This window comes from Delphinapterus leucas, chromosome 15, assembly GCF_059928025.1.
Source record: "Delphinapterus leucas isolate spDelLeu-1000000601 "Yukka" chromosome 15, BTC_Dleu_Yukka2, whole genome shotgun sequence".
NCBI classification, from domain to species: domain Eukaryota; kingdom Metazoa; phylum Chordata; class Mammalia; order Artiodactyla; family Monodontidae; genus Delphinapterus; species Delphinapterus leucas.
The window spans coordinates 59,721,393-59,748,291 of NC_143143.1; the positions used below are offsets into that span (position 1 = coordinate 59,721,393).

The window sequence follows — 26,899 nt, forward strand, 5'->3', positions numbered from 1 at the left end:
ATTTTTTTTGGCTGCACTGAGCAAGATGCAGGATCTTAGTTTCCCCACCAGGGATTGAACCCAGGCCCCCTGCAGTGCTGCAGTGGAAGCACGGAGTCCTAACCACTGGACCGCCAGGGAAGTCCCTGGCAATGACTTTTTAAATACAACACCAAAGGCATGATTCATGAAAGAATTAATAAGCTGGACTTCATCAAAATTAATAATTTCTCACCTACAAAAGACACTGTCAAGAGAATGAGAAGACAGCCACAAACTAGTAGAAAATATTTGCAAATGACATATCTAATAAAGGACTGTTATCCAAAATATACAAAGAACTCTTGAAGCTCAACAATAAGAAAACAAATAACCTGATTAAAATAAAGGCTAAATACATTTAGCAGACACCTCACTAGAGAAGATATATAGATGACAAATATGCGTATGAAAAGATACTGGACTTCATATGTCATCAGGGAAATGCAAATTAAAACAATGAGATACCATTACATATCTATCAGAAAGGCCAAAATCCAGAACACTACCAATACCAAATGCTGATGTGGGTGTGGAGCAATAGGAACTCTCGTTCATTGCTGGTGGAAATGCATAATGCTACTTTGGAAGAGAATTTGGCAGTCTCTTATAAAACTAAGTATACTGTTATTGCATGATCCAGCAATTGGGCTCCTTGGTATTTGCTCAAAGGAGTTGAAAACTTATGTCCACACAAAACTCTGCCCATGGATGTTTATAGAAACTCTACTGATAATTGCCATAATTTGGAAGCATCCAAGGTGTCCTTCAGTGGATGAATGGATAAACAAACTGTGGCACATCTAGACAAAGGAATATTATTCAGAAATAAACTATCAAGTCATGAAAAGACTTAGAGGAAACTTAAATGCATATTACTAAGTGAAAGAAGTCTGGCTGACAAAACTACTTACTGTATGATTTCAACTATGTGGCATTCTGGAAAAGGCAAAACTATGGAGACAGGAAGAGGATCAGTGGTTGCCAGGTGTTAGAGGAGAAGGAGGGTACTATAATGGTGGATACATGTTATTATAAAGTTATCCAAACCCATAGAATGTACAACACCAAGAGTGAACCCTAATGTAAAACTATGAACTTTGGGTGATAATGATGTGTCAATATAGGCTCATCAATTGTAACAAATGTACTATAGGCTCATCAATTGTAACAAGTATACTATTCTAGTAGGGATATTGATAATGGGGGAGGCTATGCGTATGTGGGGGCAGGGGGTATATGAGAAATATCTGTGCCTTCTGTTCAATTTTGCCGTGAATCTAAAACTACTCTAAAAAATAAAGTCCATTTATAAAGAAAGTTAAAAGGACAAAAATAAGAATAACAATGATTGCCACTCAAGAATGCTATATAGGATTCAGTAAGATAATGGACATGAAACATTGAGCACAATATCTGGCACATAGTAGGCACTCAATAAATTTTAAAAAATCCTTAGAACAGTGACTTACAGATTTTACACTCTCAACGAATGTTAGATATTATAATTTTTTAGTACTTCCAATTAGTCACTTCATTCATTCGTTTGTTTGTTCAACTACAATCTCATTCACCTCTTTGGTCTTTAATGAATATCTATGGGTACTTAATCTACACCAGACACTGCTAAGTGTGGAGGGCTAAGGGAAACCCGGTTCTTGCCCATGACAAGTACATAGTCTAAGATGGGGAGAGGGATGTACAAAGGCCCAGATGACTTTAAGCCAAAGTGGTCTAAAAAGACATGTGCACAGTGAAGGGAATTTTAGATGAAGGAGGGGCCAACTGTGTATGGGTGCAGCAAGGGGAGGAGGGATACGGAGAAGGTTTCTCAGAAGAGGGGACATTTCACTGGAAAGGGCAAGGATGTATGCATGGAAATGGAGAAAAATGGTTCCTTTGCTGTATAACAAACCACAGGAAAACATAGTGACAAAACAACCAGCCGCTCTGTGGCTTGTTAGGCTCCTGGACAGTTTCTGCTGGTTTTCACTCCAAATTCAATTTCTTTAACAGATATGGGGAATATCTACTTTTCTTGAATGAATTTTGATAGTCTGTGTCTTTCAAGGAATTCATTTTATCTAAGTTGTCTGATTTATTGGCATAACATTGTTCATAATATTCCTTTACTCCCTTTAAATAGCTGCAGGTGCATTCATTCCTGACATTTGTAATTTGTGTATTTTTAATTTTTTCCCAATCAGTTTGGCTAGAGATATATCAGTGTTATTCATTTCAAACAACCCACTTTTAGAGTCATTGGCCAATGGGATGTTTGCAGAAGTGAAATGCATAATTTCAACTTTTGACTTTCAGATTGGGAAGGAGGGTGCCCATCTATTCCCCTTTTCTTTCTTCCTGCTGGATGGCCTGTGGGCTTTTGCCTTGAGCTGGAAGAACCACCTGGAATCGATAGGTGGAAGCTATGTGTGGAGGATGACAGCATTGTAAGACAAGGAAGCCTGTGTCCCTGAGATGCTTCCCTTGGCTCTTATATGAGAGAAATTAATGCCCATTCTGTTTAGGACCCTGGCAGTTTGGGTTTCCCTGCTATGGCTGCTGAGCATATATCCTAACCAATAGAGTAAGGTCACCTAATTCTGGGGTTCAGCCAGCAGGCCGACTGCATCTCACACTTTGCTACAACCTCTAACTTCTCTTCTACCAGAAATAAATATGGCGCTGTGGCTTCTGCCTGCTATTTCTTTGTTTTATTGCTAAAATCCTTCAGAACCCAAGTTGGGGGGAGGGGTGTATAGCCATAGCTCTAAGACACATGTACTTGGGGTTGGTTACAAACTCCCCATGGATTTTTAATGACACACCTTAGGAGACTCCCTTGAGGATGGAAACCCAAAGGCAGGGATCATGCTCTTGTTGGTTTTTAATCTCTCTGGACAGAGCCTGGCAGAAAGCAGGCACTCAGGAGACACTTGCTGACAGGGCTGATGCTTGAGGGATTTAAAGTCTGGGGCAGGCCTCATGTGGATGGGAGGAAATGGAAACCTCTGGATTTCCTTTTTTCTAATAGAAACCAGGGCAGAAGTCTGACTATTTCACCCTGCCCCTGCTCACTGGGGACTGGTGTCTATCTCCAGGCCAAATCAAGGGGCATTTGAAAGAGTGGCAAGGCTCCAAGAGGAGAGACGAGCTTCCCCCTCCGCAGCTGGGGGCCTGGTGTCCTGCAGAGACTGGGAGGCCCAGCTGCGTTCAGACACCAGAACTGGGCCCTGGTGAGAGCTCCTTGACACCAGGAGCAAGTATGGACACACGTTCTGGTGCTGACTGCCCACCTGGGGCACTTGGAGGTGGGAAGCTGACGCTGGACCAGCTTGAGATGCTGAAGCGGGAGAGGAGGTGGCTGCAGCAGGGCAGTGGAGCCCATGAAAGGGAACTGGGCTCAAACCATCACAATAGGACCACTACTTCCAGAGCAGTTAGCGGTAGGGGAGAACCTCCAGAGGCTGAGTCTGAGGGGCATGTTGACCACATTGGAGACATGCAACGCAGAAAGCCTGCACTTACATGCCAGCCACGCGGCGGGCTCCTGTGGCCAGGCTGCATCAACACCAGTGAAATAGAACTTTGTCATTTTTCTCCTAATTTCCCCTCTCCCTTCTCCAACTCTGATGGATCAGGCAACAAGAAGGGAAGGAGGAAGGAAGAGAGGGCATGCACAGTGCCTCCTCCTGCAAGCCCAGGTCAGGCCTGAGCTGAGCACAGGGCAGAAGCTTTGAACTGGATGTGAGGCTGAAGCTTCTGTGTAGGTTGGACTGGTCCCTTATATCCAAACAGGGAGGCATAATTGCCAAAATGGGGTTAGTCAGCACTAGTGACGGAAAGCTCTGGGATCTGCTTGGGGTTATTTCAAGGGGCAAAGACTGAGGAACGCTGAGAGCATGTGTGAAGGCAGAGAAGGTTCTGGTGGAGTTAGCAGGGCTCTGGCTGCAAGAGGAGGAGTGTGGCACAAGTTGGGGCGAGTGCAGTGTGAGCAGAGGTTGGGCCACCACCCACACCTGCTCTGTGAAAGGGTTCCAGTGAAGATTTTGAAGTCCCTTCTCACTCTGACGCCTGTAGAGACCCTGGAAGAGTTTGCCTGGCTACACAGAGAGTGCCCGAAGCCTGCCTGGACAAGGCGCTCCCTCCAAGGCGCTCCCTGCTTGGTCCAAGGCAGCCAATCTCTTTTTGGACATCATCTTAGAGAGGTTTCCTAAACTGATTTGAAACGTCTCCCCAGTTTTGCACTTGGAGCCACACAGAACAAGCCCACTCTTCTTGGACACTGGAACATAGAGAGCACGGCCTCCCCAAGGCCATCTGTTCTCCAGAAGGACATGGCCCCAGCCCCCCTCGCTCCTTCTCCACCACCTGAGTTGAAGAAGCAGTCCTGTAAAGTCAGTGCTGTGTGATAGCGCTCTTTTTAACATTTATTTTGAGGGTGCGGTTGTGAGCGTTACAACAGATGGCTAACCATCATCCCCCCACCTCCATAGTGGCCTAAGAGAGGAGCAGGAATGTGCCAACTGCAGGCTGGGGATCAGCAAACAGTCCAGACCATCTTCTCCCCCTGTATCCATTTGGAGAGCCGCTGGGTCAGGTGCCACGCCATGCCCACAGCATTGAGGGTATAAGGGCTGAGCAGGGTCATGGAGCTAACAGAGTGGGCAGTGTTGAGGAGAAGCTTGGGGAACGTGCAAAAGTGATCAAGTTGCGGGCCAGGGTGAAACCAGCCCAGCCTGGGAGTAAGGGAGGGGTGTGTGCTGGAGCCTGGAGGTCCGAGTCCAGGCCACCTTGGGGGACGGAGTGAGTTTCCCAGGCTGGACAGTGTGTGTGGGCAGGGGGCTTACTCCACAGGTAATCCCTGCCTGCTCCGTGTTCCCAAGTTTGTATGGAGCCACCTGGGCCCTTCACTCGACCACTTTGATGGGCAGCATGCCCTTGATCGCGGAGAACTTGTTGCAGGAGAAGTTGACGAGGAGCTGCTTGGTGCCACTCCGGGTGGGCAGGATCTCAAAATCCACTTTGGACTGCTCCCTGGGGCGCAGGTTTGGCATGCTGATGGGGAAAGGCAGGAGTCAGCGTGAGGCCTCAAGTTCTGCTCTGGTCAAGGTCACTGCTCCTTCAACTCCCTCTAGCTGCCACCCTGGGTCATCAAACCCCTTCAGCTCTGGGACCCCTCAGCAGGGGAAGGGGCAGTGGGTGGATCCCATGATCTCCCAAATATGAGGACCAGCTCCAAGCTCTGGTGACGTGGACTTCCCTTGAGTTCAAGTTTGGTGAACCCCCAAACCAAATGCAAACGTGTATCCCTATGTGCAGATTCCCAGGTTCAGAGGCTAGAGGAGTTCTGTCTGCCCTGTCCCGGGCTCTGGGGAGGGCCCCTCTATCCCTGCTCCCACCATCCCACACTGGACCCTCAGCCTGGGACTCACTCGATCTTGAGGGTGCCCAGCATCAGGCCGCTCCCCTCCGCTATCAGCTTGCAGTCCTTCACCAGCTCATCCAGCGGGTTGGAGAAGAGAATCTGCACAGTCACAGGCTTTTGCACGTGGGCCTGGTCCAGCACCTGTGGGGAGAGGGGTTGACAGAGTCAGGGCTGGGCTGTTCATTTCATCTGCCCTTGATGAGAGCCGACGGGGCTGTGCCGGAGGCTTGGTGATGGGGAGGATGTTGCTGAGGACAAAGGTAGGGAGGATAACAATCCTTAGGAGGTTTATTCCTCCTAAGTTCCAGTGACATCCATGCAGGGGGTTCCTAGGAAATTGCTGTCATCCCCAGGATACAGACAGGACACCCAGGCGTGGAGGAGAAGCAGCACATCGCAGCGGCTGAGAGGGCTTGAATTCCCAGCCAGGTTCACGGGCCCTTTCTTAGTTCATCTCAGGAAGGGCAGCCACCACTTCCGAGGACGTGCCACATGTGGTCTGTACAGGGTCCTTGATCAGGGGCTGGAGAAACCTAGGTTTCTGGTCAGAGGAGCACCCTGGACTATTTGCTCCCAAAGATGAAACCTTATGCTCCTGCTGAAAAGCCGCCAAGCCTGGGCAGATACGTCATCTCCCTGGGCCTTGACTCTCACCCTGATAAAGAGGGCTGATCCCTCCCCTCCTCCCTCCCTGGGCTACAAGGGACCAAATGAGATCATGGATGCAGAAGAAAGCGTTTTGGAAACAGAAACCGAAACTGGGTGACTGGTGGATTTCTTTTCTCTGTTAGAGGCCGCTGCTTTTTGTTCATTTGGTTTTGTTTTTTTTTTCTTGCCACCAATTCTCACTGCAATCATTTTACAGTAATAAATCTGCAGTTCAGGTTGATTCAATAACCGAGGCCTTTCTGGTTCCAGAGCCATTTGCTCTTCTTGCTAGACCCTGCAATGCCTGCTAATAATTGAAACATTTTAGAGACCATGATCTATACCATAATTTCTCCCATGGAACTCATTTAAGTGTATGACATGATTTGAAGAGTGAAGCATAATTTTATGCCATTGGGACACAAGGGTACATAAACGGTGCCATATTCTTCACGCTGATATTCAATTTGAGATTTTCATGTATTTGTTTTCTTTTCTTTATTGCTGCTTACCACCCTGTCCTATTGACCTAAATCTGTGCATGCACCCAAAGAAGAGGATAAGAGCCACCAGAAGACTGTGTCTGATTGTCAGTAGGTCATGGGCCAACGTGAAGGACATCACCCTTTGGAACAAAGTTCAGATTGTATGGTTTGGTTCTAAAGTCTTCAATACCTACTCCCAATCAGTGTCAAGTAAGATAATAGGATTTTACCCAAATTATTCTCTTTTCATACAGATCACCCACGTGCCCTGCTCTGAGTGAGCTATGCATTGATTCATTCAATCAAGATGAGATTGTCTTGATTCTCTGAAGGCTGAAGTAAGGAGAGGTTGCATTAAGAGCAAATTCACACCAAATGCCCCAAAGAAGAAAGAGCAGATGCCCTTTAAAAAGATTAAATAAGAAAGTTTTTGATGGAATATTTCCAGGCTATGTGTATTCTGATTTCCTTTGAAAAGATGTTACACTCTCTTGAAAGACAAAGCTGACTTGTTATGGAAGTCTAAAAGATGTAGAGTAAAAATATTGCATACAAGAGAAAGCTATAAGCAGGTTTGAGGATATTGGATAAGGGAATATAATGGGGGAAAAACTAACTTCATTTAAACACTGATAATTTTTATGCAGAATGTTTCATTTCGCAGCCTGAGGAGTGGGAAACAACACTTGCTGCCTGTCATTCTACAGGGATGTGGTGCATTTCTTGGAAACGTCCTGGGAAGCAGGAGAAGCTTCTACACTCAGGGGACAATCACGGATTGAGGATGAAAACTCGGTGGGCAGGAAAGAAGGTGAGCCTGGAGCCCAGAAGCTCTGTTCTAGTCCTGCCCAATGTGGGGGGCTGTTTCTGTTTCACAACCACTGTGATGGGCCCACAACAGGGGTGGCCCTCCCTCCCTGGCCCTGGAGGTGATGGACAACACCCCTCCCCCCATTCTGAAGCACAGTCTAGACTAACCAGGACAATGAAAGAGCTCTATTGCAGGCTAGCTGCATGGAGCAGGTGCCCTGGGTCCCCCTGCCCTCTGTCTGACATTAGGAACCTCTGAAGCTGGGGTGTAGCTTAGGGAGGGTGGGACTAGGGCAGCCACAAGTACTCTAGAAATCTGGGGCTAGGGAGGCTAGTGGCACTGCGATGGAAAATAAAAGGCAATCTCTGTCTAGACCGCTGGCGCAGATGGCACAGCAGACTCGGGAGGAGCCTCGGGAGGACCCATGAAACTCTCTATGGGATCCCACGGGAAGACCCCATCTTCCTGACCCATTCGTCTGCCTGTCCTTCCCTGCCAGGCTCTCACCCCTCAGATTTGTGCTGTCTGGCTCTGGCAGCCTCCACACTGGCCTGGGGTTGGCGTGGTCAGGGACAGGTTTGGAGTCAGCCAAATACTTCCAGCCCCAGTGCTGAGGAAGGAACAGAATGGCCCCAAGTGCCTCACGCCAACCTGCAAGCCCCCAGATGCCTGGGCTCCTGAGAGGGAGCCTGGGAGCAGAGCCTGCAGCCAAAAAATGAGGCATCCTCATTCTCAACCACTGGGAAGATGCTGTTGCTGGCTGTGGATGTGCTGGGTGCCCTGGAAAGGGCCTGAGGTCTAGCCCTGGCTCTGGCAGTAATTGGAAATTCCCTTCTCCTCTCTGGGCCTCAGTTTACTGATATGTGAAATGGCAGGACATGGGAGCTTGAGACTAGGTCTCCAAGAGTCCACAATTCTGTAACTCTGGGGTCTAGAGTTGGGAGATGCACATGAGTTATGACCATTGCTGATTTGCTCTACAAATGTGTCCAGGGGCTGGGCTGTGGGTTTCTTGCAGTCAGGACCCACCCCTTGTGGCCCCCTGTGATTCCCAAGCCTGGCACAGCCCAGGACACAGCAGATGTCCAGAGCAAGTGAGCTGAAGAGCCCCTCTGGCCATCCTCAGCTGGCATCCCCAGCGGGTCTAGAGCTGCAACCAAAGAAGCCACAGGGCAATGTGCCTGTGGATATTGTCAGACAGGGAGCAAGGAGGCTACTTTTTTTTTTTTTGCCTCGTCCCACAGCTTGCAGGATCTTAGTTCCCTGACCAGGGATTGAACCCGTGCCCCCTGCAGTAAAAGCTCTGAGTCCTAACCACTGGACCGCTAGGGAGGTCCCAAGGGCGCTACTCTGATTGGAACTCTTGACTGATCCATTTGGCAGAGGCTGGAACTGAGTTGGGCCCGTCAGCAGGGGAGGGCCTTCTCTGTAGTCTGGAAGGGCTGGGCTGGCTGAAGAGGCACCCCTTTACCTCCAGGGTCAGGGTGGGGTTGTCCAGGATGATGTCCCTCTCCACCACCACCTCGGTCTCATCACTGATCTCGCACACGGCTGTGGCCCGGATCATGTTGTCTGCCTTCAGGTACTTCTCGTACAGTGCATATGCGATCTTTACAGGATGCTGTATTTCTGGAAGGAGAAACCAGGGAGCAGAGTGAGAGGGAGTGGGGTCGAAACCTTAAAAGCTGATGCCAAGCCAAGTCGATGTGCGCTGGCTGGGATCATCTGCAGCCCAGGCTCGCCTGAGCCCTCCCTGCCAGGCCCTGTGGGAAACACCTGTCTGCTCTGTGCAGGTTGCAGAGCAGGGGCCAGGGGTAGCCCAGGACTCTGGCTGGATGGGCTCATAGGGGCTGAAGCCTCCTGCCTGTCCTGGAAAATATCGGAGGGCAAGTTTCCTTCTAAGGGGCAGGGGAAGAATACGAGTACTAACTCATTGCCCAATGACGAAAACAGTAATGATGACAACACAATAATAACTAGCAAGGGAAGCCAGGGCTAAATAAGTGCTTGGGTCCTCCCCGGTCATCCAGTAGCCTGGGATTCTATGGCAACAGCATCTGGACCACCTCCCCACTTCTGGTCTCCCCTGCTTCCAAGACACTCACACACACCAGAAGATAGGCTTTAGAAGCACTTCCCCCCCACCCCCAAATCATGTCACTCTTCTTCCATGTCACTTCAAAAATCTTCCATGGCCCCTCGCTGCCTCAGGAGTAAAGTTCAGACCCCTCAGTATGGCCCTTCATGACTCTCCCCCTCAAAAGAACGTTCCCTCCCATGCTTCTCATTGTCCTTTTGACAAAATAGGTACCTTATCACCTCCAAGCTCTGACTCACAAGGTCCCCTCAGATGAAAAGGCCTTCCCCAGCTTTCCTCCCTTTATCTGGCTCCTCCCTAAGCTTCAAGGCCCCTCTCTGACTCACAGGGCAGGCAGCGAGGGTCCTCCCCTTCCAATGGGTGCAGGGCACTCCCCCCTCCCTTATGCAGTCATGTTGGGTGGTCTGGGGGGGCCCCTGCATCCACAGCGTCATACATCCCTTGAGGAAAGTCTGTGAGGAAGGAGCTGTCTGCTTTTAGCACTGGAGGGACTTACCTAGCCTGCCCCAAATGTGGAGACGCAGGCCCTTGCATCAGCTGGTCCTGCCCTCTTGGACAGTGAACGCTGAGGCTCAGCAAAAGAGGGGGACTTAACAGCATCGCCCAGAAAGTAGGTGATGATGTCAGGCCTCCAGAACCACTTCACTTGCTTCCTTCCTCTCCTTCCCATTTCACTCTGCTGCCTCTGGCAGAAGTATGGACTTTTAGAAACCATTTACCTCACGTAAATTATTTTTGCTCTACAGAAATAGCTCTTCCCTTGAGCTTTGAAGGTAAATAAGAGCCAGGCAGTTGCTCTTGGTATGGGGAAGATTTCTGCTAAATTCTGCTAGAAGAGAGGTTGCTAGGGATGCTGCCTTCTGACAGGTGTAATACAGAGGTATTGAAGTTTCTCTGCAGACAGAATTCTTTCAAGATGGGCTGTGTAATTAATCAGTTTTTATTAGTTCCTTATGTGAAGCAAATAGCCACCCCACCCTTGTCAATCTGCTTTGTATAAGTCCAGACTTTTCATAACAGCTTGAAGGATTTTGCCACTGTGGGCACACCTGCATTCTAATCCTTCCACAGCCCCAGACTCTCTCTCCTCTACTTTGGTCCCCTCCTGTCTATGCTACCCAGGAGTACAAAGTCATGGTTCCTCCCAGAGGCTCAGACCTCCGAGAAAACCTATCACTGTCGCTGGAAATCAAGAAATTCCACCCACGCATTGGCAGCTGTGGGGGAACATTGGAGAGGGTTCAAGACCTTGTGGTATATTGCAACCCTTCTAGGGTCAAACTCAGAGAGTGATTCATTGTGTGGTGGGGAGGGGTGGGGTAGGGTGGCAGCTGGTATGGGAGAGGGGTGGCAGCAATAAAACCTAGAAAATGGGTGGTGGCACTGGATTTAGCATTAGGAAATCTAGGACCAAGACTTGGCATTGCCACCTGTTAGCTATGACACAATCTCTTAAGCGAGTCACAATCTCTCCAAGCCTTAGTTTCTACCTCTGTAAAAGGGAATACTGAAATCTGTCCTTTTAGAAGGTCAAATGTGATAGTACATATGAATATATAAGGAAATACTCTGCCCACTGGGCAATGTGGTATGTACCTGTAAGGGGTATTTGCAGTGTGTCTATTAACTGCCAAAGCCTCCCGCCTTCTTCCCCCAGGGCATAAAAGGATTTTGGTTAGCACCACACTGAATTGCACTATACCATAATAGCAGCCTCCAAAACTTCAAAACCCCAGGCTTGACCACAGAGGCCACGTGCTGTTCCTTCCTTAATCAATTGACTCAGTTCCAACAGGAACTCTCCAATCTCAAGAGAATACCAGCTACCTTGGGTGCATGGTACTCCAGCAACCTACAGGATGAGTTACCTTCATTGGGGCCCAGGGATAGGCTGACTGACTCCTTCCACACCTCGTGTACAAGTGTGCCATTGTAGACGATGGTCCAGGCTGTCATGTTCACCATCACTGTCTTCGAATCACCCGTTAGGTTTTTGAGCATCAGGGCCATGTTGACTTCTTTGCCCACTGTCAGTATGTCAGTGATCTTGAAATTCCCGGAGATGCTGGGCTCCCGTTCCTCCCTAAAGATTCTTGTAGATGTTGCGTGAAGTGACATGGAGGGTTGAAGTTTCCCCAAAGCCTTTTCAAACACTTGCCTTTCCTGACTGGAACCTGTGTGGTGGGAAAAGAGAGAAGCACCTCAGGGATGCGGTGGCAACCTGGACAAAGGACAGCGTCCTTCTTGGAAGGGTGGCCTGGAACTAACACTGGTTCTGCTGCTTGCCCAACGATTCTGATTCAAGCAAGCGTCTGACCTCTGCAGGTCTCCATTTCATCCTCCTTAATACGAGGCTCACATCCCACCTGTTCCAATCAGCTCTAAATTTCCATGGAGATGTAGGGAAAGGTGCATAAAATTACTCTATGGCTTGATATTTTGCTTAGGCTAATTAGGCTAGATCTCTCCCTTCCTTCCTTCCTCTCTTCCTCTCTTCCTTCTTTCTTTCTTTTGATAAATGGTCCTTTGTGAGACAAAGAAAAAACAGATAATTTAAAAATAACAAAAACTGAGCTATAAAAGATTACAATAAGTTCATAAGTGAAAAAATGGTTATGATTTAGAATTAATTTCATTGAAAAAAATTTCCAACCAGTTTACCATGTTATTCTGCTTTGTTTCTAAAGGTGCTTTGAGAATTGAAGAGTGGAACTTTTGTCCATGTCAGTTGACGAGAACTTCCCACAGTTGTTGTGGTTCCAGGTTATGACTAGTTTAAATTGTCGAGAGAGTTCAGGTTTCATAAACACAAAGTCTGAACCACAGGTTGGGTTTCTGATTCTGACTTGGGTCATGGGTGCTGCTGAATGTGATGCTATAAACAGTCCCTGGAGAATGGCCAAGATCATGGCCTAAAAATCACAGCTCTTGGAGTGCTAAGAGCCAACTCCAAGCCTCTGAGCCATGGTAGACCACACAGTGCACATAAGGCTCCCTGCCTGACCTGAAGATAGACCCACTATCAAGGAGAAGGTATTGTCCTTCCAGGAACACAGACAAAGATACACAAAGAATGACCATACTTTTGCCCCCGCCCCCTAACTTCCCCAACCAACCTGTGAAATTTTAAGGCATCAGATGACTTACTTAGAAGCGCTTTACAACAACCTGTGAAATTTTAAGGCATCAGATGACTTATTAGAAGCACTTTACAATTTAGTGAGGTCTTTCCCATAAGTTACATGTAACAACTGGCAGAGACCCAACAGGCCAACCGTTAGAGTTAAGGTCCTAAGAGGAGGAGCGACTAGTCCAAGGGACTGGTAATCTGGGAATTAGGGGCAGAAAGAAGGCCAGTCCCCAGAAATCTAGACCTGTGTCTAGTAGTTCTTCCCGCACACCTTACTGAAAAGAAGACAGGCAGCCCAGTTACCCAGGCTGATGGCTCCTGGTGGGCTGGGTTCCTTTTGGTACATTCCCATTCTCTAGCTGAGCTGTAAGTCCACACCCAGGTCTGATGGCTGTGCAGGGAGCTGAGCCTCTGTGCCCAGAACCTCGAAGCAGGTGTGTTATGCACAATGAGGCTCAGAGCCTACATAGCTACATAGGTCACCTGCCAGGCTTACCCAAGACCAAGCTTCCTGCTACTGTTTTCTCCCTTGGTGTTGCTGTTGCGCCAATGCTTAGCAGCCCATTTTATGAGCTTTTCCTCCCTGGGGCCATCAGACACAAGCTGGAATCATTAGGTAAGGAGGACTGGTCAACAGCAGGCGGTGTGATCAGCCCTGCTGTCACACAGGGGCTAGGTCATCACCAGGGGTCCTGCAGGGATCCCACAACCTGGCCGTGGCCCCTTCCCATTTCTCAGGAGGTTTGGCTGGGACAGCCAGAGCCCCCAAGAAGCAGAATCAAGGTGTGACAGTCAGGTAAGGAACCCCACAGAATCACACAACCGTGTAAGCAGTGCACTTCAGAAGTCCCTCTGGGAGGTCATTCCAATGAGGTTGCAGATGTTCACGTTGACAAAAATCATCACTATTTATTAAGTCCTCACTATGTGCCGGGCACTGCCCTTGGCACTTTCTGTACATTAGCTCATTTAAATCCCACTGAAGATAGGCCTTGCTCTTCTCATTTTACAGGTGAGAAAACGAGGGATCAGAGAGCCTAAGCATCCTGCTTGAGGTTGCACGGTTATAAGGGGTAGGATGGAGTTCACCTCCTGCCCGGGGTTATCTTTTCCTTGGCCCCTACTCTTGTTTCTACATCATGACACTGTTGAGAATTCTTGTCACACACCGGCCTGTTCCCCTGGCCTGTGAGCTCTGCAGGGGCAGGGGCTCATCTGCAGGATGCTTCCTGGCCTCCCAGAGCCAAGCGTGGGTGGGCACTTGGGGAGGTCTCAGTACATGTTTACTGACTGAGAGAAAGGCCATCTGACCCCAGCTGGGGGGAATGGCCTGCATAGGTGGACTGGGGTCCAACTGAGGGCACCAATCTCATCACCTTAGAGTTGTGCCTCAAAATGGCCACAAATACCACACCCAGAGGTTCAGCCACCTGGACTTGGAGCCCACTCCCCTGCTCAGCTTTCCTCTTTTGTAAATGGCACCCAACAACAGCAGTCAGCAGGGTATGGAGCTGTGGGGTTCACTTTGGGGGCACGTGGGCACCTTCATGAGAGCACTTTTCTTGACACCTCAGAACCAACAGTGAGGATCAGCTGAAAGAACTATTTCAAAGTATTTTAGAAAGAGTGACATGTTGACCCCATGAAGGAGTGATTGGCCTGCTAGAGCAAGCGTTGATTCACTTTTGCCTCTTTCTAAAAATGAACATCACCTTCAAATGTAGAACTTTGGTCACTATTGAGACTCCTCAAAGAGATAAGTCTCTGACTCTGAAAGCAACTTCCTAAATAGAGCAACAAATGTAATTTGTGTTAAAAGTGGCCTCAGCAACTAGGCTTCTAGGTGACTTTAGGGAGACCAGCACTCATGTGAATGCTGAAGGTTTCAGGGACTTGGGCATTGTCCTCATGGTGTAAGCCCACCTCATCTGGCTTTTGGGGAGGCCTCTGAAGCAGACGAAGCAGTCCCCACATCTTGGGGGACTGTCCATTTCTTTTTTCAGAGAATGTTTCCTGCCTGTGTTTCTTAGAGGCTAGGGGAGTGGGCTGACTGAGAGGCCCTCGGGTGGTCTCTCGTGGGGGCCATGTTTCTCCCTGTGATGTTCAATAGTGGTGCTGTCATCCCAGTTGTGTAATTGGCAAAGGGACACAGCTGGAGATGAGCTGGACTGGCAGCTGCCTGAGTCCTATGGCAAATTCCCAGTGGTACAGCGTCTTTTCATAACGGTTCTGTTCCCATGGGAAACAGTCTGGGGAGCTGGGCATTAGATGCCAGGGAGCAGTCCTACCATTCAGGCAGAATTGGCTGACAATGCGGAAGGAGTATGAGCAATTTTTCCTTCTCCACCTCAGAGCTGTCTTCCCACCGTTAAGCCCTGGGTGGCACAGCCCATCCACACCCCCTCCTACCTTCTGGGTACTTGTAATTTTCGGTGACATCCATGCGAGAGTTGCTGCCCACCGCCTTGGTACTGATATTTTTGCCGATGGTGTGAGTGTTTGAGGAATTCTTCTTCAGGCCGCCGGTCCAGGCATTGTAGATCCATGTGGTGCGGTCGGCATTAACCTCAGCAAAGATGAAGGGCATGTCGTAGTCCCAGTCCACATTACCCTCTCGGAGAGCGACGACTGAAGCAGGGCCGCACTGGAACACCCCTGGGGGCCAGGGTGCAGAGGTTGGATACATGCCAAACCCAGGCCCATCTGCAACAGTACACCCCATGGCCTGCTCCTCTGGGGGCCACCCATGACCACCCAACTCCCCTGCCTCTACCCCGCCAAACTCCTTCAACCCCAACAGTTTGCCCCCTTCTTGGGGCACTCAGCAAGACACTCGGGGGCTATTGTTATCTTCTGCAATAGTGCTCTGGTGAGACTCCACCTCCACAGAAGACGGCCCAATCCTATATTCTGTGGGTGCATAATTTGTGCTGACCCACTGCCCTCAGTCTGTTTACTAAAGGGGAAAGTCTTGCTGTCTTGTGCTCAGGGCTGCCTCTTTTCTACTCTGCAAATCATTCATCATGGCACATATATGACCCTGAAACAAAAATTCCACAGGACAATTCTTATTCTTAATGTCCAATGCACCCTGATATTTTCTTTTCCTTTCCTTTTCCCCACCCTTTTCCATGATATTCTATTTCATTTCTTAAAATGATGGTCACAACCCATTAACTTGATTTTATAGCTGCTAATGGGTTGCAGTGAAAAGGTTGAATAGTGGCCTAGAAAATATCTGGAAGGTTACCCTCCTCACACCCAAGTTCCCCAAATCTAACGTTCCTTGCTTCTGGTAGAGACGCTGCAGTTGGGGAAGGGAGTAAGACTTCATTTTCATTGTAAGTCCTTTTAGAATGATTTGAATTTTTTTTAAACCATGTGCCTATATGACCTTTATGATTTTTTTTAAGTTTGAAAGAATCAACTGAAAATGAGGGTAACGGACAAGAATGCTCTGGAGGTCAGGGGAGGGAAGGGGAAAGGTTCCTGGAGAGCCTGAGACCCAAGCTCTGCTGGGAGAGTGGCCAGAGGTGGGAGCACAGGGGTAGGGCCGGGCCAGCCTGCGTGAAGGAGAGCTCGGTCTGGCAGGGGACACATGTGAAGGTGAGAGAGGTGATGGGGGCCGTGATCACAGAGGTCTGGAGCTGAGCCAGGGAATTTGGGTTAAGTCCCAAGGCAATGGGGAACTGGAAGCTTTCTGTGCTGGGAGGGATGGGCTACCAGAGGTGGTGCAGGAGAATCATGGTTGGCAGGGGACGGCTCCTTTCCCTTGCTGCAGGGCATGTGCCAGGGCCTCTGCAGCAGCCATGTGAGTGCAGGTATGGCAGTCATTTTAATAGCAGCCTGAACTAAGAAAGTTAGGAGGGAAATCTACTTTCAAAATATTTTTGTTTTAATCCCTCCTTTCCCTCTGGAGGTAGAGAGGATTTGGGTGACCTTGCTGTGCCGCTGTCCACCACTATAAAGAATCGAGAGGTCATGACTTAGAGCCAAACCCAGAGAAGGGGGCCGTCAGAGGGTTGGTTACCTTGGCTCCTTTCCTGGGGGGTGGCGTCCAGAACCTGCCATCCACTGTATGATGGGCTTAGGTCAGTCCGTGCAAACCAGGCTTCATTCCAGACGTGGAAATTCCTGCAGACAGAACCACAGACTACAGAGTTTGGCCAAGGCCACACAGCAGAGGAGTGGCAAAACACCACATCTCTGATCTGACAGTGCAGCACCCTGATACTCATCAAGCGAGTTTACTCTGTGCCAGATATTGTGCTAGACCTTGGCAAGCATTGTAGCACTTAAATTCTCACAGCACTGTTAAATGGGTACTATTTTTATGCACATCTCTTAAGAGAGGAAACTGAGGCTCAGAGAAGTTAAGCAGCTAACAATGGCAGAGTCAAAGTTTGGACCCAGGTATGCCTAACTCCAAAACCTAGGTCCTTGACCACCATGTTCTACTGCCTTTCTGAGGAGCAGAACAGGTCTAGGTTAGAGCCAGAATCCAGCAAGCAAACCCACACAGCTTTCTCCTATGCATCCTGTTGGGGTACACTACTGTATTTCGTGTGGGATGAAAATGAATGGGGCTGCAGCAAGAGTGCCAGGTCTGGCTAAGAGCCACAAAGCCCTTGGGCTGAGGTCCGGATTGAAGAATGACATATACCAGTCTTAAAATGTTCTTCATCAATGGCAGCCCCTTGTATCCCAATCTATATGTCTCAGTCATTTGTCCCCTCCCTCAGCAGGTATAACCAGTTAGCCAAAGCTTTATGCATTCTTGATTCTGCCCTCTACTCTCCCCTTCTCCAATCCCACAGCAACTACATAAACATTGGTTTGGCAGTTTTGAGTCCAACTTAGAAGAAAAAGTAAGTAAGTCTGACATAAATTCATGTTCTATCCAACTTGAAAAAAATTTTTGTTATACTCATGAGTTGGAGAAGATAGTTTTAAGCAGAGAACCAACTTCTGAATGATAAATGTGACTAGGTAAAAATATTAAACTCGCATATACCAAATAAACAAAGAAACAAACTATAGTTCTGTTTCCAGCATGGGAATAAGCTCATAATAGACAGTCCTTTCTGTAGAAAACAATAAACTGGGGAAAAAATACAAAAGACAGCTGAGAGTAAACAAAGCAGGAGGATTTTGGGAGGGTGCCAAAACTTTTAGGAAGGGGCCAGCATGGGGCAAGTTGTACTTTGGTGCCCTTGCCCCTAAGGACAGGTTGCAGTTGAGGTAAAGTGCAGGGCCCTAAAAACTCCAACAGACAGCCTACATCTTTCTGACCTGGGGAGATAAGAAACTGAGCCTGGGTTAACCAGGGTTGCTAGAGAGTGAAGGGGAAGTCTTAGAAAGGAAAGAATCAGAAAGGGGGACCCAGATTTGTATATAAACTCTGCCTAAGCTTCTGGGTGACCTTAGCTAGGCATATATGAGGCAAACTACAAGTAGTCCAGCTAAAAATTTAAAAAATGAACTGAAACTTGGGCTGCTGCCCACCATAGGTGAGATAGAATTTGCAGTTTGAGTCTACCTCAGGTAGACTGCTAAGACAAAATGTAGAATCAAGAAGAATCCAATGTCCAGGATACAATCCAAATTTACTCAACATACAAAGAACCAGAAAAATATAGCTTGTCCTCAAGGTAAAAGACAATCAACAGGGACTAACCCTTAGATAATCCAGGTGTTGGAATTATTGGATAAAGACTTTAAAGCTGTTATGATAACTATTCTCAGTGTAATAAAGGAAAATATGATCATAACAAATGAAAAGAGGGGGCCTCTTAGCAGCAAAATAGAAAATATGAACCAAATGGAAAATTTTAACTGGGAAAAAGACCAATATCTGAAATTAAATAATTCAATGGATGGCTTACTAGCAGAATAGAGAAAACAGAGGGAAGAGTCAGCAAACTTGAAGACAGATCAGTAGAAATTATCCAATTTGTAGAAGAGAGGAAAAAGGTTGAAAAAAATCCATTAAGCAGGGAAAATATATGCAACATGTATACTAGACAGAGATTTACTATAATGAATATTATAAAGTACTTACAAATCAATAAGACACAAAAGATCACCTAGAGGGGTGGGATAGGGAGGGTGGGAGGGAGATGCAAGAGGGAGGCGATATGGGGATATATGTCCATGTATAGTTGATTCACTTTGTTATAAAGCAGAAACTAAGACACCATTGTAAAGCAGTTATACTCCAATAAAGAGGTTAAAGAAAAAGACAAAAAAAAGGAAGTCAAACATGTCAATAATCGACAATGAGCAGGCAATTTTCATAAGCAACACAAATGATCACTGAACATATGAAAATAGTTTTAACTTCACCACCATTAAAAGAAAATTAAAATGACAAAGAAATACCATTACACTTATTAGACTGACAAAGATGAAAGCATAGGATGATACACATTGTTGTGTGATACTCATCATTGTGTGGGAAAACAAGCAGTGTTATACACTGCTGGTGGGAGTTTAAATTGGTAAGACATTTGTGAAGGGCAATTTGGCAATGAGTTTGAAATACCTTTAAAAACCTATATACTCACTGAGCCAGTAGTTCCACTTCTAGGAATTTCTCCTATAAAAACCCTCATATTAGTGCACATAGATGCACATGGAAAGATGTTCACTGAAGCATTGTTTGTAATAGCAAAAATAATGGAGGAAAAAGTTATCAATAAAGAATTGGTCAGATAAGTTGTGGCACAGCCATGCAGGAGAATATTGTGCAGTTGTCCAAAAGAATGAGGAAAATTAATCTAGCACTGACATGGAAGATGTCTAACTTATATGACCAAGTAAGAAAAAAATTACAAAATAGTGTGTATATGTATAAGCTTATAAAAAACATATTAATATGATGAAACTATTCCAATTTAGAAAATTATACATTAAAAAAAGCAGTGAAAGTTAGTCACCCAAATTCTATTATCTTAGATAACCACAGTTTAAATAATGGTTTGGTGTATATATTGTGCACATGGACAGATTTTGGTGCATATGATCTAAGTTGCATGTTATTTATTTCTGTAGTGTTTTCATAATCTATAATGAAAATTACTTATTACTTCTGTAATTCTATATTTACAAAATAAATAGATATTTTAAAATATGTATATTATATAAACACTAATAGCTAATACAGTTGTGTCAATACAGAATATTATTAAGTTTTCTGTCTTATATAGTAGCTCATTTAATCTTCACAATGCTCATATAAGATAGGAATAATTACTATATCCTTTTGACAGTTCTAGAGACTGAGGCACAGAGAAGAAGTTAAGTGACTTTTTCAAGGTCTCAAAGTGAGTAAATAGGCAGAGTGGGATTTTAACCCAGGCAGAGGGCTGCAGGGTCCATGCTTTTAACTACTAAACTATACTGTCCCTCTAAATTTTAATTTATTGACAAGAAAGATATTAAAAATTATGAAATAGACTATTTAACTTGGTCTCATTTGGGTAATTAACACTCAATGCACAAAAACAGAATGAAATGTCTGGAAGGCTCTATCTCAAAATGTTGTTAGTGGTTTTCTTTGGGTAGCTGTATTACTATTACTCTCACTAATTTATTTTTTAGTGTCTTATAATCAGGAAAATATTGTTTTTGTTTTGCATGTTGTAAAATGAAACCTGCAAGGCTTCCTATGGGGACCAGATTGGGAGTTCTACACTATACAGTTGTCAGAAGGATTAGAAGTGCTTCCTAAGTACTGATCAGGTGCACTGTGACCCTGCTACATCCTTCAGAGAACAAGGGGAGAGTTACAAAGTCAGATCCAAAACAAGACAGAAGGAATAAGGCCATAAGAGGTAAAAAAACAGACAATGATAAATAATACCAACCAATGATATGAGTAGGAAGAGCACATACTCTCAGTACTGTAAAGAAACACAGGTCAAACTCCCTCTTGCCAGAACACCAGAATCACAACTAGCTGCTGGACAATCATTGACAGGAAGACACTGGAACTCACCAAAAAAGATACCCCACATCCAAAGACAAAGGAGAAGCCAAAATGAGTCGGTAGGAGGGGCACAATCACAGTAAAATCAAATCCCATAACTGGTGGGTGGGTGACTCACAGACTGGTGAACACTTATAGCACAGAAGTCCACCCACTGAAGTGAAGGTTCTGAGCCCCACGTAAGGCTTCCCAACCTGGGGGTCCGGCAACGGGAGGAGGAATTCCTAGAGAATCAGACTTTGAAGCCGAGTGGGAATTGATTGCAGGACTTCAACAGGACTGGGGGAAACAGAGACTCCACTCTTGGAGGGCACACACAAAGTAGTGTGCATATTGGGACCCAGGGGAAGGAGCAGTGACCCCGGGGGAGACTGAACCAGACCTACCTGCTAGTGTTGGAGGGTCCCCTGCAGAGGCAGGGGGTGGCTCTGTTTCACCATGGGGACAAGGACACTGGCAGCAGAAGTTCTGGGAAGTACTCCTCAGCGTGAGCCCTCTCAGAGTCTGTTATTAGCCCCATCAAAGAGCCCAGGTAGGCTCCAGTGTTGGGTGGCCTCAGGCCAAACAACCAACAGGGAGGGAACCCAGCCCCACCCATCAACAGTCAAGTGGATTAAAGTTTTACTGAGCTCTGCCCACCAGAGGAACAGTCAGCTCTACCCACCACCAGTCCCTCCCATCAAGCCTCTTAGATAGCCTCATCCACCAGAGGACAGACAGCAGAAGCAAGAAGAACCACAGTCCTGCAGCCTGTGGAACAAAAACCACATTCACAGAGAGATAGACAAGATGAAAAAGCAGAGGGCTATATGCCAGATGAAGGAACAAGATAAAACCCCAGAAAAACAACTAAATGAAGTGGAGATAGGCAACATTCAAGAAAAAGAATTCAGAATAATGATAGTGAAGATAATCCAGGACCTTGGAAAAAGAATGGAAGCAAAGATCGAGAAGATGCAAGAAATGCTCAACAAAGATCTAGAAGAATTAAACAACAAACAGAGAGGAACAATACAATAACTGAAATGAAAACTACACTAGAAGGAATCAATAGCAGAATAACTGAGGCAGAAGAACGGATAGGTGACCTGGAAGACAGAATGGTGGAATTCACTGCTGTGGAACAGAATAAAGAAAAAAGAATGAAAAGAAATGAAGACAGCGTAAGAGACCTCTGGGACAATATTAAATGCAACAACATTCGCATTATAGGCGTCCCAGAAGGAGAAGAGAGAGAGAAAGGACCAGAGAAAATATTTGAAGAGATTATAGTCAAAAATTTCCCTAACATGGGAAAGGAAATAGCCACCCAAGTCAAGGAAGCTCAGCAAGTCCCATACAGGATAAACCCAAGGAGAAACACACCGAGACACATAGTAATCAAATAGGCAAAAATTAAAGACAAAGAAAAATTATTGAAAGCAGCAAGGGAAAAATGACATAAAACATACAAGGGAACTCCCATAAGGTTAAGAGCTGATTTCTCAGCAGGAACTCTACAAGCCAGAAGGGAGTGGCATGATATACTTAAAGTGATGAAAGGGAAGAACCTACAATCAAGATTCTCCACTGGGCAAGGATCTCATTCAGATTCGATGGAGAAATCAAAAGCTTTACAGACAAGCAGAAGCTAAGAGAATTCAGCACCACCAAACCAGCTCTACAACAAATGCTAAAGGAACTTCTCTAAGTGGGAAACACAAGAGAAGAAAAGGACCTACAAAAACAAACCCAAAACATTAACAACATGGTCATAGGAACATACATATCGATAATTACCTTAAATGTGAATGGATTAAATGCTCCAACCAAAAGACACAGGCTTGCTGAATGGATACAAAAACAAGACCCATATATATGCTGTCTACAAGAGACCCACTTCAGACCTAGGGACACATATAGCCTGAAAGTGAGGGGATGGAAAAAGATATTCCATGCAAATGGAAATCGAAAGAAAGCTGGAGTAGCTATACTTATATCAGATAAAATAGATTTTAAAATAAAGACTGTTACAAGAGACAAGGAAGGACACTACATAATGATCAAGGGATCAATCCAAGAAGAAGATATAACAATTATAAATGTATATGCACCCAACATAGGAGCACCTCAATACATAAGGCAACTGCTAACAGCTATAAAAGAGAAAATCGACAGTGACACAATAATAGTGGGGGACTTTAACACCTCACTTACACCAATGGACAGATCAACCAACATGAAAATAAATAAGGAAACAGAATCTTTAAATGACACAAGAGACCAGATAGATTTAATTGATATTTATGGGACATTCCATCCAAAAACAGCAGGTTACTTTCTTCTCAAGTCTGCACAAAATATTCTCCAGGATAGATCACATCATGGGTCACAAATCAAGTCTCAGTAAATTTAAGAAAATTAAAATCATATCAAGCATATTTATGACCACAACACTATGAGATCAGAAATGAATTACAGGGAAGAAAACGTAAAAAACACAAACACACATGGAGGTTAAACAATACATTACTAAATAACCAAGATATCACAGAAGAAATAAAAGAGGAAATAAAAAAATACCTAGAGATGAATAACGAGGAGAACACGACGATCCAAAACCTATGGAATGCAGCAAAAGCAGTTCTAAGAGGGAAGTTTATAGCTATACAAGCCTACCTCAAGAAACAAGAAATATCTCAAACAATCTAATCTTACACCTAAAGGAACAAGAGAAAGAAGAACAAACAAAACCCAAAATTAGCAGAAGGAAAGAAATCATAAAGATCAGAGCAGAAATAAATGAAATAGACACAAAGAAAACAATAGCAAAGATCTTTAAAACTAAAAGCTGGCTCTTTGAGAAGATAAACAACGCTGATAATCCATTAGCCAGACTCATCAAGAAAAAGAGGCAGAGGACTGAAATCAATAAAATTAGAAATGAAAAAGGAGAAGTTACAACAGACACCACAGAAATACAAAGCATCCTAAGAGACTACTACAAGCAACTCTATGCCAATAAAATTGACAACCTGGAAGAAACGGACAAATTCTTAGAAAGGTATAACTTTCCAAGACTGAATCAGGAAGATACAGAAAATGTGAACAGACCAATCACAAGTAATGAAATTGAAACTGTGATTAAAAATCTTCCAACAAACAAAAGTCCAGGACCAGGTGGCTTCACAGGTGAATTCTATCAAACATTTAGAGAAGAGCTAACACGCATCCTTCTCAAAGTCTTCCAAAAAATTACAGAGGAAGGAACACTCTCAAACCCATTCTATGAGGCCACCTTCACCTGGTACCAAAAGCACACAAAGATACTACAAAAAAAGAAAATTACAGACCAATATCACTGATGAATATAGATGCAAAAATCCTCAACAAAATACTAGCAAACAGAATCCAACAGCCCATTAAAAGGATCATACACCACGATCAAGTGGTATTTATTTCAGGGATGCAAGGATTCTTCAATATATGCAAATCAATCAATGTGATACACCATATTAATAAGTTGAAGAAGAAAAACCATATGATCATCTCAATAGATGCAGAAAAAGCTTTTGACAAAATTCAACACCCATTTATGATTAAAAACTCTCCAGAAAGTGGGCATAGAGGGAACCTACCTCAACATAATAAAGGCCATATATGACAAACCCACAGCAAACATGATTCTCAATGGTGAAAAACTGAAAGCATTTCTTCTAAGATCAGGAACAAGACAAGGATGTCCACTCTCACCACTATTATTCAACATAGTTTTGGAAATCCTAGCCATGGCAATCAGAGAAGAAAAAGAAATAAAAGGAATACAATTTGGAAAAGAAGAAGTAAAACTGTCCCTGTTTGCAGATGACATGATAATATACATAGAGAATCCTAAAAATGCCACCAGAAAACTACTAGAGCTAATCAATGAATTTGGTAAAGTTGAAGGATACAAAATTAATGCACAGAAATCTCTTGCATTCCTATACACTAATGATGAAATATCTGAAAGAGAAATTAAGGAAACACTCCCATTTACCATTGCAAATAAAAGAATAAAATACCTAGGAGTAAACCTTCCTAGGGAGACAAAAGACCTGTATGTAGAAAACTATAAGACCCTGGTGAAAGAAATTAAAGATGATACCAACAGATGGAGAGATATACCATGTTCTTGGATTGGAAGAATCAATGCTGTGAGAATGACTATACTACCCAAAGTAATCTACAGATTTAATGCAATCCCTATCAAATTACCAATGGCATTTTTTACGGAACTAGGACAAATCATCTTAAAATTTATATAGAGACACAAAAGACCCCAAATAGCCAAAGCAGTCTTGAGGGAAAAAAACGGAGCTGGAGGAATCAGACTCCCTCACTTCAGACTATACTAAAAAGCTACAGTAATCAAGACAATATAGTGCTGGCACAAAAACAGAAACATAGATCAATGGAACAAGATAGAAAGCCCACAGATAAACCCATGCACCTATGGTCAACTAATCTATGACAAAGGAGGCAAAGATATAAAATGGAGAATAGACAGTCTCTTCAATAAGTGGTGCTGGGAAAACTGGGCAGCTACATGTAAAAGACTGAAATTAGAACACTCCCTAACACCATACACAAAAATAAACTCAAAATGGATTCGAGACCGGACCGGATGCTATAAAACTCTTAGAGGAAAACATAGGAAGAACACTCTTTGACATAAATCACAGCAAGATCTTTTTTGATCCACCTCCTAGGGTAATGGAAATAAAAACAAAAATAAACAAATGGGACCTAATGAAACTTCAAAGCTTTTGTACAGCAAAGGAAACCATAAACATGACGAAAAGACAACCCTCAGAATGGGAGAAAATATTTGCAAACGAATCAATGGACAAAGGATTAATCTCCAAAATATATAAACAGCTCATGCAGCTCAATATTAAAGACACAAACAACCCAATCCAAAAATGGGCAGAAGACCTAAATAGACATTTCTCCAAAGAAGACATACAGATGGCCAAGAAGCACATGAAAAGCTGCTCAACATCACTAATTATTAGAGAAATGCAAATCAAAACTACAATGAGGTATCACCTCACACCAGTTAGAATGGGCATCATCAGAAAATCTACAAACAACAAATGCTGGAGAGGGTGTGGAGAAAAGGGAACCCTCTTGCACTGTTGTTGGGAATGTAAATTGATACAGCCACTTTGGAGAACAGTATGGAGGTTCCTTAAACAACTAAAAATAGAATTACCATATGATCCAGCAATCCCACTACTGGGCATATACCCAGAGAAAACCATAATTCCAAAAGACACATGCACACCAATGTTCATTGCAGCACTATTTACAATAGCCAGGTCATGGAAGCAACCTAAATGCCCATCGACAGATGAATAGATAAAGAAGATGTGGTACATATATACAATGGAATATTTCTCAGCCATATAAAGGAACGAAACTGAGTCATTTGTTGAGACGTGGATGGACATAGAGACTGTCGTACAGAATGAAGTAAGTCAGAAAGAGAAAAACAAATATCGTATATTAATGCATGTATGTTGAATCTAGAAAAATGGTACAGATGAACTGGTTTGCAGGGCAGAAGTTGAGACATAGATGTAGAGAACAAACATATGGACACCAAGGGGGGAAAATCGCAGTGGGGCGGGGATGGTGGTGTGCTGAATTGGGCGATTAGGATTGACATGTATACACTGATGTGTATAAAATTGATGACTAATAAGAACGTGCAGTATAAAAAAACAAAGAAAGAAAGAAAAAGAAACGAACTAATACTAAACTTTCTTTGGGTTATTTGTATGGAAATGTGTTAACATAAATGTTTCAGACATTACATGAAATTTCTATAAATCTTATATGTTCTGGTATAATGTTATAAGTCATAATTCTAGTTATTGCTTTAAAATGTATATCTCAGAAATAACTAAATTTCCTTGTCAATTGCATTATTATGAACTTTCATCAAATCTTTACCGTGGTCATTTTTAAGTCTTTTGTCATTTACAGACAGTTCTGGGTGTACCCTGATGCTTTTGCAAAAATGTTCCTATAGAAGGGTTTCATCTTCAAGGAATTCATGGAAAAGACTCTGACAAGCACAGGTTTCTGGTAACTGACTACACTGCTGAACTGAATGAATAAGCATTTTCAGAACTCTAATGGAAAACTGAGGAATTCATAAAAGTGCTAACAAAAGATCAAGACGAAAAAAAATTAATTACATGGGACTGAGTGAACTGATGAGGATGATTATAATTTTTGTGATTTTCTGTTTGAATAAAAAAA

The 26,899-nt window shown here is 44.6% G+C and overlaps 1 protein-coding gene across 2 annotated transcripts in view; it reads right to left on the reverse strand.

Moving 5' to 3' along the window:
• Positions 1 to 4,423: 4,423 nt before the first annotated feature.
• The window catches only part of TGM3 (transglutaminase 3), a 46,373-nt gene continuing 23,897 nt past the window's right edge, over positions 4,424 to 26,899 (reverse strand). For both annotated transcript variants that reach the window (XM_022592966.3, XM_089896641.1), the window contains 6 exons: positions 16,649 to 16,752; positions 15,028 to 15,273; positions 11,357 to 11,662; positions 8,862 to 9,019; positions 5,454 to 5,587; positions 4,424 to 5,076 (listed from right to left, as the gene is read on the reverse strand). In XM_022592966.3, coding sequence (XP_022448674.1) covers positions 4,929 to 5,076; positions 5,454 to 5,587; positions 8,862 to 9,019; positions 11,357 to 11,662; positions 15,028 to 15,273; positions 16,649 to 16,752 — 1,096 coding nt within the window. In that variant the 3' untranslated portion in view covers positions 4,424 to 4,928. The remainder of the gene's footprint in view (positions 5,077 to 5,453; positions 5,588 to 8,861; positions 9,020 to 11,356; positions 11,663 to 15,027; positions 15,274 to 16,648; positions 16,753 to 26,899) is intronic.